General features: G+C 34.3%; 1 protein-coding gene across 12 annotated transcripts in view; it reads right to left on the bottom strand.

Moving 5' to 3' along the window:
- The window catches only part of MYOF (myoferlin), a gene marked incomplete at its 5' end in the record, with an annotated part of 70,787 nt that overhangs the window by 30,376 nt on the left and 25,250 nt on the right, over positions 1 to 15,161 (bottom strand). For 8 of the 12 annotated variants that reach the window (XM_083844619.1, XM_083844623.1, XM_083844624.1 and 5 more), the window contains 15 exons: positions 1,550 to 1,656; positions 2,176 to 2,300; positions 3,143 to 3,320; positions 3,673 to 3,789; positions 4,060 to 4,184; positions 5,931 to 5,969; positions 8,047 to 8,129; positions 8,971 to 9,014; positions 9,128 to 9,196; positions 10,114 to 10,217; positions 10,982 to 11,108; positions 12,228 to 12,343; positions 12,829 to 12,859; positions 14,399 to 14,449; positions 14,559 to 14,621. In XM_083844619.1, the coding sequence (XP_083700745.1) occupies positions 1,550 to 1,656; positions 2,176 to 2,300; positions 3,143 to 3,320; positions 3,673 to 3,789; positions 4,060 to 4,184; positions 5,931 to 5,969; positions 8,047 to 8,129; positions 8,971 to 9,014; positions 9,128 to 9,196; positions 10,114 to 10,217; positions 10,982 to 11,108; positions 12,228 to 12,343; positions 12,829 to 12,859; positions 14,399 to 14,449; positions 14,559 to 14,621 (1,379 nt within the window). The remainder of the gene's footprint in view (positions 1 to 1,549; positions 1,657 to 2,175; positions 2,301 to 3,142; positions 3,321 to 3,672; positions 3,790 to 4,059; positions 4,185 to 5,930; positions 5,970 to 8,046; positions 8,130 to 8,970; positions 9,015 to 9,127; positions 9,197 to 10,113; positions 10,218 to 10,981; positions 11,109 to 12,227; positions 12,344 to 12,828; positions 12,860 to 14,398; positions 14,450 to 14,558; positions 14,622 to 15,161) is intronic. The other 4 variants (XM_083844625.1, XM_083844628.1, XM_083844622.1 and 1 more) reach the window with 1 other exon arrangement.

Below are 15,161 nucleotides of genomic sequence, written 5' to 3'. Positions count from 1 at the left end.
TTTTTATTTTTATTTTTTTTGAGGTGGTGGTAGTTTGAGGAAAAGGCAGCTTTTCAAAGACCAATGACTGTATTCCTTCAATAGATTTTATTAAGAGGTCTCTAATATGATGATTAAAAAAACAATTAAAAAAAAATCCAGAGACACTGCCAAGTTTGGAAAGGATGATACTCCTTTGACCTAGTTTTAATAACAAGTCATGTATTTCTGACTGACTCCGGAAAACCTTATTACTGACTGTTGCACTTACAGTTAGTTAGTTCTGCTAATCTGAATGGAAATGCTACCTGCCCTGGGTTAAAGTATTTACACTTGATTCAAATGTACCAGATCAGAACTTCCAGAAAATCATCACATTTCAGGTTTAAATGGTGCACTGAAAACTCTTTCAAACTCCTACTCTACTTAAAACTTTAACATGATAAAGAACATTTTTCATGAATTCAACCCAGGGTATTACACCTTTGGGACAGCTTTCATGTGTTTCCTGAAAACACCATAAAGGGCACCATATCCTGCAAACAATAGGAAGCTAATGTGGTTGATACATCTGGGTGCTAATGCTATTTAATAAAATATCTGCACTGTTATTCAGGCTATTATGTCAGAGGATGGCATGTTATAACTGATATAAGGCCTCGAGTTCCTACATTCTCTAGATGGCTCCATGCAACAACAGTTTGCCCTTCACATTTTGCTTTCCTGAAGTATGTCAGTTCTTTCTCTGATTTTTCTGTATGAAAGCATGCATTCTATAAAGCTACTAGTTTATATTTTGACATAAGCTTTCTATAATAAAATTCTTTGCTAATGTATATCAGCTTCCACTGCATTTGCTTTTTCCTATGTTCATTTTTGTTTTGGCTCTTCAGCTTGATGAGTTAGTTCTCTCATTTCATGTTTTTTGCTATTTTCTCTAATGAATAATAACTGTTCTTTCATTTTTCCTTACCTTTTCTCCTTCTTTTTCTCATACAGTTCCTTCCTTCCTCTTTTTAAACCCTAAGTGGCAACTCATATTGCCTTCTCTGACCACTCCCATACACTGAGACATGTTGACTAAAGGATCACTCAAAAACGTCATCTTTATGACCCTTAAGCTCTAAACTGCTTTTACATTTTTTTGTTCTGTGCTTACCAGTAAATAATGGAATTTCTTCCTTCTTCAGTTTCACAAATAACTTTGAAATTTAGGTAAACAAAATGTACACGAGGAATTCTAAAGGTATGGTGACAGATAGCAGAGAGCCACGATTTCACATTTGCACAATACCTTTTTTTTTTTGTTTATTTCAAGATATGCTGTTTTACTGCTGTCATTGACTAAGAGTGGAGAATTATAAAACTAGACAGATGACTTCACTGGCAATATCTGTGCTGCTTTACTACTTTCAGAGACTTAGAATTGCAGTTTTCAGGTCAGTTCATAGCAGTAATCAGTTTTATAGTCCTTAGAATTTGTTTTCTGACTTAGTAAAGGCAACAGAGAAGATTCCAAGCAGGCCTAGAATGATAAGGCAAGAGATAAAAAAGAACGCGGTACTTTTACCTTATATCTTCTGTAAGTTCATCAATCAGCTTCAACCACATCTCAGCTAATCGGTTTTCAGAAATTTTAGCCTGCATTCCTGATTTTAAGGTGGTTAAGTTGGATTGCTGTGGAATTTTAAATGAAAAGATTTGCACTTACAAACTTCCATTGTGATATTATAGTCAACTCAATTTTTAAGGCTTTATTTGATCTCACTTATTTGAATGTATAAATCCCAAATCAAAAAAGACTAAGATGTTCAAACCTGATACATATTTAAGAGGACTCTGTATATTCTTTCACACTGTATTTAACACTAATAATGTTGCACCTAATTTCCAAATCAATTACAGTTATACAAAATTAACATGCCCCTAACTAAGAAGACTTCCTTCCTGTGGGACTTTCCTGCAGATTCAAGCATGAGAGCATTGGGCGTTGCCAGAATACACAACTATGATTAGCAGTGCCCTTTGTGACACAGTTCTATGTTTAATTTTGAATAGGAAAAAAAGAATTAAAGAAAAAAAAAAATGTTCCACAATTTGCATACAATGTCACTTTTGATTATACCTCTTTATTTTTTATTTTTTTTAAAAAATAGAAAAACAGAAAACCATATCAGCAAAAAGAAAGTTACTTACCAGTCTTTCAACCATATTTAGGATTACATTCACAGGGTCTAATCTATGACTTATGTCCTCCCAAAAGGAAGTCAGTGTTACTACTGGCTTTGTGTTCCCCCATGGCAAATAGTAATAATAATTACCTGGTGTGAAACATCTGTATGTTAGAACTCATGGCAGAGACACATACTGTACATTGTACAAGTTGCTCTTTTTTTCACTTAGGCACTATAATTCATGATGAATGCACATGCTTGTCCAAACTTATCAAAGGATTTAAATTTTTCAGCCAACACAGCATCTGCTGAATGTTAAGCTTTTACCTCAAATTGTTTCAAATTCAGTGGATTTTTTTAATCAATAAATCATCTGTTAATATGTTCATTATTCTATCCAGTAACTTACTGATGTTGATAGAAAATTGATGTGTTTCTCTGAAATAAAATGTTCAAATAATCATTTTACCAGACTAAAACTGATCACTTCATTTAATAGGCAGAAAAAATAATTTCTACTGTTTGCATTTAATAAAACAAAAGTTAAAGCCAAAACATATTTTTCTGTGATTTGGGTAGGTTGTTTTCTTCTAGGCTGCCAGACCCTTGGTTAAAAAGGTAAGTTTTTATTATTTTTTAAATCAGAATGTTCTGATGGTATTTTCCCATCTTAATCCTTTGCTTGTAGATACCTGTAAAATACTGTGATTTTTTTCTTGCCAGTTTTCCTGTCTACATCTAGTGCACAGTCAAAGATCTCACTGAATTCTACAAAAATATCTTTAATACCATCAGTAGGCTTTGCAGTGTTTATTAACAAAATATAACTTTTCATCAAAGGCCATGAGGAACCAAGCATTATTTTCTGTCACATTTTCAGTAATTTTTACTGGGGTAAGAACTGTCATTCCAAAGCTAGAGAATAAACACCCTGCACCTTCAAAAGAGCCTTTTACATGGCTTTATCCCCATACCAGCAGCATCCTTACCATCAAAAACAGCACGACTGTACTGAGTTGTTGATGCCAAAGGCTTACAGGTGGTATCAAACTTGTTGCCATAGTTACCAATGCTAACTTCAAACTGGATAGGCTCGCCAGTGTCTTGCAGCATGGTAGCAGAATGAAAGACAGCAGCCAAGCAGAACTTTCGTCTGCGCTGGTATTTCTACAACAAGAACCTTTTTAGTTGTATTGACATATTTCTAAAATAGAATCCACTATCACAGAAAACGGTAATATTTTTTTCAATGGAAATAATGATTTTAATATTTTTGCTAGTTTCTGAGATGTACCAAAAATACATCCGTTGTATAAAAAATTATTGTTTGAGATTATAAAAATGTCTCAACATGTCATGCTACCAGTGTCATACATTTTTGTAACCACACCATAAAAAAGCACCTCTTAATTCTAAGATTCAACTCAACTGCTTCAATTTTTAAGTCAAACCAGTCTCCAAAACTAACCAGACAAGGCTCATTTCCATTACCAACAGTGACAGTAAAACAAGAATTTACCTCTACAACCAGTATGTCATCATTAGGAATCATATCTAACTTTTTATTAACAGGTTTGCTTTCAAGTACTGTTGATAGCTCAACCAGAATTCTCCCTCTGTAAGCAACTCCTTCTCCCTGTAAAATAACGAGACATTTAATCCAGTTTTATAAAATGTAGAGATGCAGATAGTGAAAATCACCAAAACCACTGCTGCTCCTTCAAAAAATACATAAAAAACATAATATTATGTCATACTATCTTGCTAATCATAAATACAAATTATTATTCAAAAAGAAACACCAAAAGTAGCATAATGTGAAACAAACATTAAAATGAATGAATTCTTTAATTAAAAATAATTGGGTTTAATCCTTTTATTAAAAACAGTGAATAAAGAAACTGACCTTTCCAAAGTTTAATTCATCATATGGATCTGGAAATCCAGTGTATTCTCTTGGACTTCCATAAAAGTTTAGGTAGCAAGGCCCAAATGTTGGTAAAAAGCCTACTTCTGCTTCTCCAGTGTTTGCTAACAGGAAAACATCAACATTTTATTTTTGTTAATTATCATTCAGAGCCAGAAAAGCAATCACCGTTACTTTGAAATCCAACAGAACAAATGTTAGATATTAGTCAGGTATTAGTTATTAGTGAAGTAAGAACACTATTTCTGGGTATGCAATATGAATTTAAAGTAGTTATATCAATGACTGTATTTCTTCCTAACTTCCTCTGTCCTTGTACAATATTTACTATATACTACTTCATGCAGTAGAAAACCCCACAGAATAAACAGAACTTCTGCCCCACTTCAAATATCAGGTTTTCATTAATGTGAAAGAGTAGTATACTCTTATGTTAATGGAAAAACATCGCATACAAATAAATGAAACTGAGTAACATGACATTTGCATTCACTTAAGTGCACAGGTCATTACCGCTCTCGCTAAACAGCTACAATAAAGATGCATACCATATCACAAAAATCTAGTATTTAGCAAAATTAATCCTACTGTTTCTAATGTAGTATATTTTTTTCTGTGGTTATACTTCATGGTAAAACACAGACTATTGCAGACTCTGTAACTGCGACAATGCAGAATACTGAACAAACTACCTTTTAAATAAGTTAGAATTCATGCAAGACTGAAAGTCTGCAAACTCGGTTAATTCTCAGTTAATCACTACAACAATAAGCTCCATTTTATATCCTATTTTTATTCCACAGTTAAGAAAAGTACTGCATAGTTATGACCGAACAGGAAAGATTCTATATTCTATTTCTTGCTGTTTCGTAACTCTTGTCTTGTTTAAATGATCCCAGTGTAAAAAAAAGATCACAGTCAGGTTCTAAACCTTGCAACATAAATCAGTTAGAATAATCTGCAGCGCAATGAATGACACATTTATCACAGCAAAGGATAGCTGAGGTAAGAAAGTGAAAATAAAGGGTTATGCCTTCCATGACTGCCACAGTGACAGGTGACAGAAATGAGTAATAAAAATTAATGTCATGTCTTGATACAATTTTCCGTCAGACATTTAAAATCTGCAAAACATGAAATAAAGATTTGCACTTCTCTATCTTGCATCCTTTTGCCTTTTTTTTTTTTTTTTAGAAAGCTTATGGTCTCATTACAGAAAGCAATTTCAAAACACTACTTCGATCTTCAATTTAAAATTACTTTATTAAGAAAGAAAAATTATAAACTAAGTATTTGGGTGGATGAATGCGTTTGTTACCTTTGAACTGCACTCCAACTGTATTTATTTCTCACTATATCAATATTTAACACAAAATTTTTCAAAACTGGATGTTAACCCATACAGTTACATTGACCCATCTCTCCACAGGTTGTAACAGAATCAGATATCATTTTTCAAACTTATACAGCTATCTAAGCATAAGCAAAGCAAGCACTAATTATTTTATGCAGTTATTTACTTCTATAGGGCTCTGCAGCTGGAAGCATAGTTTTGATCTCACTGCTATGTTAAAAATTGCAAGCCATTGTTAGAGCACTTTAAAATTGAAGCGACTGCATAGTCAACTCTAAAACACAGCCTGAAGCACCAGCCAAACAGAAATATTTTCAAACAAGTTCCAGTGCCAAAACTGTTTTATAAAGTTAGCAGTGTTTGATACTTTTTAATAACAATGGTGAAGCCCTTCGCAATTTTTTTATTTTATTTTTTAAGATGATGCGTTTTCTCAAGCAATACTTCTCAGTTTGGGCAATGGAAAGAAAAATCAGTTATAGACCAAGATATAAACCTTCATATGATGAAGCCCCAGTTCCCGAAGATGAAAATTCTATATTATAAAAACAGAAGATGTTACATGACAGGAGACAATAGCATTTAAAAAATAAATACAACAAAAAGCCCTCTGCTTTAAAAATAAAGTTGAAGGCCTGAGAAAAAATATAATTCAATGGGCTAGAATTTTGTTTCCTGATTACAGTAACGAAGGTACTACTTTTCTTGTACCATTTCCAAAGAAAAAAATGAAAAAAGCATATAGCATATAGCTAACACAAGAGATAACTGTTTTGTTGCCTGTTTCAGATTTGTACAGTCCTCCTCTCCAATTATAAAAAAATCTTAAGAACATTTCAGAAAACCACTACATTTCATAGCCCATTAGGATGTCCTTATTTACTGAAGACTGTAGACTAGCTCAGTTTCCTAATCCCACTGAAGTCAGAACATGCTTCAGGCGTTGACCTCCTGGAAAGACTATCAACTGTGATTTTATACAAAAATGGCCATTCCAATGTCAGAACTTCAAAAGAGAGAGAATCTACTTAGACTCATAAGCAAGGTATGACTCAGCAGCAGTTCAAGTTACATACTTCTGTGAGTAGCACAAGTCATTTCTTCACAACTGAATTTTCCCCAACAGCCCAGCCCTTCCATCTTTAACTTCCCATTGCCTTTTTCTATAACCTTTGCTTTTGCCTCTGGTTGTGTGTGGGATACACAAAAACAATGTTTGCACAAAGTTGTACTTTCAACAGCAAATACTTCGAAGGGGACTGGATTATAAGCTTGCAGTTATCTGACTGAAAATACAGTTCCATCTGATAAGATAATTAAATACCTGCTCAAGTCATTGCAGGATTGGAGCCACTACTTTTGTTTTTGAACTCCTGACATAGCTACCAACTCAAGGACAAACTAGTCTGTTTTCAGACAACATGCACATATCATAAACACAACAGAAAAAACAGTAATTTAGATCCTTATTGTGGAAATGGTTTTGAGTCAGTGTCCTACAAGCTAATGTACACATATAAATAAATCTTAAGTCTGTTTAACCATGTCATTATGTATGGACACCTAATATGCCACACTATGTATATTAAAAAGACAACACAATTTTTTTCTGGCAAAGTAACACAATCATTGTCATGGAGCTGGCTCAATTGTATGAAAGATCCTGATATAAAAATAAGATGGGATTATAGAAGTAGATCACCAAGAAATTATTAATAAAACATTCACAACATTGTATTAGAACAGAAAAATAATAGGAAATGTATTATTTAATATTTCCCAAAAATTGCCTAACAAAATTTGTTCTCTTGCAGTTAATCAGTTCTGCCTTTTAACCTTTATGAAATTACAAATCTAGTCACCTAAACTGAAGCACGTAAGCTAATTCTCTGCAATCATAGTATTGCAGACATTCCATTAGTTCATTGAAGCTACTAAAACAAGGGCTACTTAATAGCTATGTGGAGCACTCATATGATGAGAGGCAGTGGCAATTTATATAAAGCTGCTGATCAAAGCAGTGACTGATCCAACTCCTCCTCCCCTCCCCCCACCCCCCAACATCTGAAAGCAGTACAAAGGAAATGAGCAGATGGTTCTACATCATTCCTGCAGGCTAACTACTCAGGAACATTCTCCTGTTTTTAGGTTCTCTGTCTGTAGCACAGACAGACTTATAAGGTGGCAAAAAAAAATCTTGTCTGCTAGTGCCCAATGAAGTAGTTAGTGATTATGAAACAGTAACTCTGGATTGTAAATGTTGTAGTAAGAATCTTAGTAAATGTATGCATCTCACTAACGGCACAGAGATTACATGGTTTTCTGAAGTTGGGAAAGAACTGGTTTGCAATCTTAATTGATTGATTACCTTTATAAATAAAACTGATTTTTGAGGTAGTTACTGCAATTTGATGATGATGTGGTTTAAATGTTAAAGTTTTACTACCTTGAAAAGTCCCACTGTATGTTTTCTATGTGCATTGTTTTGAAAACTCTGGAAATAGACTATCTTGTTGCCACAGAACTGAGAAACTATAGGAAACTATATTTTTTTAGGAGCACCGACCCTTGCTATTCCTAATAACACAAGAGAAGATAGCTGAATCAGTTACCTTCAACTTCTCCTCCAGAAGAAGCAATTTTTGAGAGACTTAAATATGTTGTTCCTACTACATCATTTTTTGTAAGACGATCCCTACAAAAAGAGAAAGATTTTAGTTAAACATAATGCTGACCATCCTACATAGAAGCAAGCAAAAGGCACTCCAAGATGGTATATTCACATTTTATATCACTTGGAATGCCTTAATATTACTAACAGAAGGTATTTAATTGATAGTTACAAAAGCGAGTTGTATCATGAGGAAGTCACGTGAAGTACTGTAAAACTCTTTAAAAACCTGGTAGAATTTCAGTAACCAACCTAGGAGCTCTGTTGAAAAAAATCATTTGCTTCTCAGGAGTACAAGTAGTCAGCAATGTGCAAACCAGAGCCCTGTGATATATTCTGTCTTCTCCCCAGAACTATGCTTAATAAGTACACTCAGATATACAGAAAGAATAGCAACTCTGTGGCTTACTAGTATTTGAACCACCTAAACCAGAACTCAAAATATGCTTAATGTTCTGAATAGCATTCAACAATACACGAACAGGAAGATGATATGAGCAAGACAAATGTTTACAGAAGCAGACATTCAAGTTTTACTTTAAAATATAATGGAATTAAATTTTTTTAAAAGCATTAATGAACTAGTTAGTGGGCACAAAACTAAGAAAGAAAACTGACAAGTGCATGTATTAGAAACATTACATGATCACCTAACTAGCAATAGCGCTCACTGCTCACTGTACAAAAGTAACAATACTCCCATATTATGCTAATCACACCTATTGTAAAGAAACCATATTACTAAAATTACTTAAACACTTGTTTATATACTTGTAGATTGAGACTCCAACAACACCTGACACAGAACCAGACTTCACTTAACATAATTTATCTTGTCTAGTGCTTTGATTAAGTCATAACTCACCAGTCAACAACTGCAAGCTTTATTTTCTCACACATTGAAGGAAACTGAAAAAAGCAATGATAATAAAACAACCCATTACTTATTTCAATTCTGTAATGTTAATGCCCTAGATTCCAAAAGAATGCCCATTTTCTAAAGAAATGAGAAAAAAACTGACCTTGACTTGAAGATAAATAATTTGGTTCCACTCTGGGTTAGCATTTTTCTCAATTATGTTTGTGCAAACCTAAAAAATAAATATCAATTACATAGCACATCAAAGATAAAACAGACAGAAAAGCATATACTGGCTATGATTTAGGATCAATCGTATTCTAATCAGAGAGGGAGTAGTAGTTAACGATGAATGCTGAGAGGTTTATGCTCCAATCAGCTTTCATTTGGTAAATACTGCTAAACTGACCTACATATACAATGTTAATGACTATTAGATGGAAAATAAAATTTTGAAACCGTGTTTAAACTTGAGGCTGGAGTTGCCTTAAAAAGAAAAAAGTTTGTTATTTCCACTAGCTACAACAAAGATGCTTTCACACTAGTACTGATCTCTTATCACAGCAGAGAAGACGGACACAGGAATGACTTGATTCCAGATTATTTTATGTAGATTTTAGAGAGGATGAAGAATATACTCTATGGGAAAGACTATATTAATTATCGGTAATGTCTGCTGAAGATTCCCTATGTTTACTGGGGGTGTTGACCTGATTATATAACATACGAAAGGACTATCATTTTTCCTCTTGAAGACTGTCTAGCTATGAATATAGGCTGTGCAATTGGGCTTCAGCTCAAATTTGGCATTCTGAGGAGCATATTAGTCATAAAACGCACAAATGCTGTTAACCTGTCCAGAAAAATCTGCACCACCAGTTACAAAACCTGATCAGGAACAACCAGTAGGTAAGCAACCTGGCATACATAATTTCCTAGCATTTAGTCATACATTCCTTTTATTAGTCATCAACTTTGCACCCATTCTACTATATCTCATAAGTTTGCCCTCATTCTACTAAGTGAACTTTAGGGCTAATACTTTTTTATTTCCATAACTTAGGTAAGCTTAAAAATGTATATTGGCATATAAATTCTGTTCTCAGGACTATGACTAAAATAAAGTGATTCAGGTATTTACTCTATTACCTTTTTTCCAGCAAAGGAAACTTCTACAAAGGGATCCACCAGGTTTTTCTTGTCTGCTTCTCCTCCAAATATTTCCTTGACAGTCTGTGCAAAAGCATCATCCACTGCACAGAAGTTTCAAAACAGAAATAAGTGTTTATGCTTTTTTTTTTATAATTATTATTATTATTTTAAACTTGCCATAGCAATCCCACCAAAATCAACCAATTTACAGATCTAGGTAGGGTGAAGTCTAATCTGATGAACAAAGTTGTGAAGAGTAAGAATCTACCAGTGAAAATGGAGAGTTTAGGCTTTGGTGAAATTTCAATAATATAATTTTTGGAAACATCCTAAGGAGTGCTAATGTGCTCCTGAATTTAGGGGCATAGTTGTATTTGAAAAAATTTACTCAAGTACCTGTAGACACAGTCACTTGTTGTCACAGATAAAGGGGAAAAATCTTGCTAAGATGGATGAAACTGAAACATGCACTATATACTCAAACTAGACATGCACAGAACATCCAGCGTACCTGCAGATCACCTGGACTCGAATGTTAACTTCTGTGATTGGACATAGTCTAATGAAGATGACCACTACTCGAAGCTATGTGGCCCACTCAGCAACAGAGGAGCATTACTCATCTAGTGTGTAACATTAAATTATCCATTACAAGAATTAAGTAGACTTACTGAGTATTACCAAAGAGCTTGAAATAGGCTTCTTAAACCATCACAGAATTATTGGCTCAAATAATAATGTAAAACACTCAAGATGTATTATGTTCATGAAATGTTTCCAAACAGCTATCACAGGCAATCTAATCTATCTATCTATCTAATGGCAATCAAATACACCAATGGACAAGTAATAAGAGCTGATGTACTTTGTGGAATGTCCTCAGCTCTGTAGATTTTGAGAAGGAAAGTGACCCATCGAAGTGCAATTCCAGCTGGTAATAACAGATTGCTCTCCACATCATCGCTTTCATTATCTCTTTCCCGTTTTTCAACCTGTTGGGAGATATATTGGCACATAGTATCTGGTATGTAAGAAAGACGGAGTAATCCACAGATTTAAGGCGATTAGTTAAACTGGTGCCCACAATACCTTACAGGTAGAAGACTGTGTCAGTTTCATTATAAAGAATGAGACTTCATTGAATTATCAAACTATAAAAATGAATTCTACTCAAACTATTTTATTTATATTTTAATCTCTATGCTATTCAACTGTAGAAGCCTACTATAACAACACTTCTAAAAACATCGTCTGATGATCAATCATTATTGCACTCATAAATAAGGCCAACTTTGTGCAATTTTCATACCCATCTCAAGATGAATATTGTGGTAAGGAATCTTACTATAATTAGAAAATACATACAATTCTGATATAATTTACCAAAACTTACTGCTTCCTCCTTTAGAAATAAACAGGAGTTCTAAAATGTCACCACAAATAACTACAAATATCCTTGTGATGTCAAGAATCATGAAGACAGCCTGACCTCTAAAGGTCCCTTCCAACCCAAAACATTGTATGATCCTATAATATTGAAGGAGGAGGATATATTCCATGGTGGTAGTGACATTACATTTAACTAAGGAGTAGCAGAATGTAAAAATCTTAAGCAGGAATAACAGCAGTATTGGAACTACAGACAACAGTCGAGAAAAACGTCACACAGAGAGGGCTTATTTTTACCTTGACAACAGACAGTTAAAAACTGAATTGTTAAAAGCAGTAGTTACTTTTAACAATCATATGCTTTCCTATCCATCAAATTAATTCATGCCTAAACTGTAATTATTGATGGGCCTGATTTTCACCTGGTAAGTATTAGGAGCTTTCTGGTTCTCGGGTTTCTCTGCAGGCTCGTCTATATTACACAGTAGTTGAGACATCCCTGAGTTAGTCCTGGAACTGATATCAGTATGCTGCTCAGCCTGATTAGATATGCTAAGAGGAATTACATATTAGCTTGCAAGCGACATCAGGCTAACACATCTGTGCTTCTTCCAGGACGTGGAAGTTACATAATGCTTACAGAGGACGTTATACAGAACTGTGAGGGGGAACACGAATTATCGAGGGTGGATAAAGAAGAAAAGCAAATAAATCAAACTTACTGGTGGCTCATCTCCAGTTCCCAGGACAAACATGCTAACTTTCATATAGCCTTTAGCTCCTGAGCTTGTATCCTCAGGATCACTCAGCAAAAGCCATTTTCTCATAACTGCATGGCCTGAAATGAAAGTAAAACACCCCTAGTAACATCCATTAAATAAAGACAGAAATCAATGTCAAAGCCAACTGCTCCAAAAAGCCTACTTTAACCTACAACTAATTATTTTAAAAATTTATCCTTAGACAGGTCTGAATATCTCTATTCAAAACAGGAAATCTAGCAGTGTTAAAACATTACGTGGCATGCTATTTCACTGACACAATTTACAAATACTTTTGCATCATCTTTCAATTTTTTTTTGGTCTTTGATACCAAAGCTAATATCCAAATTTTATGTGCTTGTTCTTCATCTTGAAACCATTGAAAGGAATTACATATTGTTGGAATTTTTTTTTGTTTATACTTTAAGCAGCAATTTCAACTTTCCATTTACTTACATTTTTACTTTAGAAATAGTAATGGAAATGTTTCAATTCCAAGTTTCAAGAACTCAAGCACACCTTTTCTTCTAGGAAAGAAGCTCTGAAGTAGCTGTTACTTACCAGGTTCATCATAAACATAGCCAATGTCAATCTGCAATAAAGATCAAAGGCATTATATTGGAAGAAATACCAGAACAGGAAAATGCTAGGCAAGTCCTCCAAACTTTTTCAAAAGCTTGTCACAAACAAAAGAAAGTTTACATAGCATATTCTTGGGATGAGAAAGAGAAAATGCCTTACGTTTACAAAAAAGGAATTCTGAATGGGTAGAACAATCAAGAAGAAAATGCAATAAAAGATGGACGCAAACTAACAGCTTGCTCCTTCCTTCCTCAGATCCCCAGCTTTCCCATTTATTGGAGACAGAAGATGGGGCTAATTACTTCTTCTTGAACTCCCTATGCTCCTCCATTATTTTATGTTCATACAGGCTTTTCAGACATCTTTTTTTCCCCCTATTTCCTTCTCAGCATCTCATAGTTCAGTTGCAGAAGTTAGGCTTTTTTTTTTTTTTAAATGAGTAATTTAATTTCTCTTTTATAAAAGATGAGCAATTTTTTCCCCACTGTGTCAAACCTGGACATGATTGCACATGTACCCCTACTGTATTGATTGTATCAGGTTTCAAACACGTTTAGGAATGCAAGTATGTTTATGCATGTCAACTGGGCCAATATTCCTTGCGGGTCTGAAAAGGTCATTTTCTAGAGAGAATTCCTCTCGGAGTTTCTTCCTGGAATGCATGTGGGAACAGAAAGCATCTGAATGACATGCTGTCACCTGCCTGTTCTGATTAGTCCTTCAGTCCTTCATAGAGAAATATACCTGTCTGGATCATTAGAAATTACATGGTAAATAAGCAGCACGGAGCAAAAACAAGCAAGCTGCATCTAGAGAGGAGCACTCTTCGTCATGTACATATTTTCATGAAAAGGCGGTCCAGAGATGTACTGAATTTTTGCAGTACAAAATAAGCAGACACAAAAGACAACCAACACTGACACTGGAAATGTTATAATAGGGGATCCCAGAAACTATTACAATTGTCGTGTGAATACTTTGTCTGTACTGCCTTAGGATACCTTCAATGGGCAGATGTTCATCTCTCAATAGCGACTGTAATGCATACAAACAAAAACAACCTCACCAATATCATCAGATCCACATAAATTAATTTAAGAAGCTTTTCCATGATTTTTACTTAACATATTTCTGATAAAATGACCTTTCCACATCACTTGAGAATGTGCATCTTTATGCTGCCATGTGCGTTACTATTCTGCCTAATACAATTATTTCTGCAAACCCTACCTCATACCAAATAATCACCTTGTTACTTTCCAAGTGAAACATTTACCTTTTGGAAAATACATTTTTTCTCTTGGATACAAGTGAGAGAACTTGGTATATAAAACACAATTTTCTTTAACAACAATCATCTACTCAAATAAGAAAACTGATTATCAGTGGTTAGAACAAACGGTCTCTAGCATAACAAGCAAGACATCACTAGGTAATCTTTGGCCCCATGCTAAAGCTGTATAAATTTAAACATTTAAAACACGGACTTTAAAAATTTCTCTCATTTTCTTTAATTTAGTCAAGGTATGGAAGTCAGTTTCATACCCACCTTAAACTCTCCCATTAGACAGTCTGCTCGTAGAGAATAAGAATCATACACCTATAAAGATAGATACGAAACAGGAATGCTTCTAAACTTTACAGTGAAATGGCCAGACAACCCTATATGCATCCAGCAGCCCCTTGGAACATGCACCATTTTTTCTTACCCGAATGCTAATTGTTTCATCAAGTAACTCTAAAGGAGTCATGTGGACATTGTAGAAAAATAGCTGTTAAAGTAAAAACAAAAACAAAAAAACATTTTGAAACAGAAAATGCATCACATAACTCTCTCAATAGAAAATATGAAAACATGATTTTAAAAGGCTCGTGAAGTATGCCTGCTAAAATACTATCAGCCTGCCTCCTTGTTGGAAACATTATCTGATAATTTAGTGCAGAATTAAAAACTGAACTAGGTAAACAAACTTAATATAAAATAGAAGGCAAAGTCAAGACTTCCATTTGAAAGAATGTAGTAGTAGGTATAGTCCTGTCATAAGCTTTCAGCATTGCCCTTGCTCTGCACTTCATAGTCTTCTCAGGGGAACAGCTTCTGCAACTGTAAAAGCTACTTGTTCTTCGGGACATTCAATTCTGGTCTAGTCATCTCTGTTGTACCTGTCAAAATGGTCTTCAGTGTTCATGATGATAAGCGATTGTAATGATTTGCGTCTGTGAAATTCAAGGCTATTGTAACAAACCTGATAGTCTGACAGCATGAAGATAAATATACTATTTAACAGATTATTTGCTTTATTCATAGTATA

The sequence above is a fragment of the Anser anser genome (genome assembly GCF_964211835.1).
Source record: "Anser anser genome assembly, chromosome: 7".
NCBI lineage: Eukaryota > Metazoa > Chordata > Aves > Anseriformes > Anatidae > Anser > Anser anser.
Note: the sequence above shows the minus strand (reverse complement) of the source record. Positions and strands in the feature narration are given on the sequence as shown.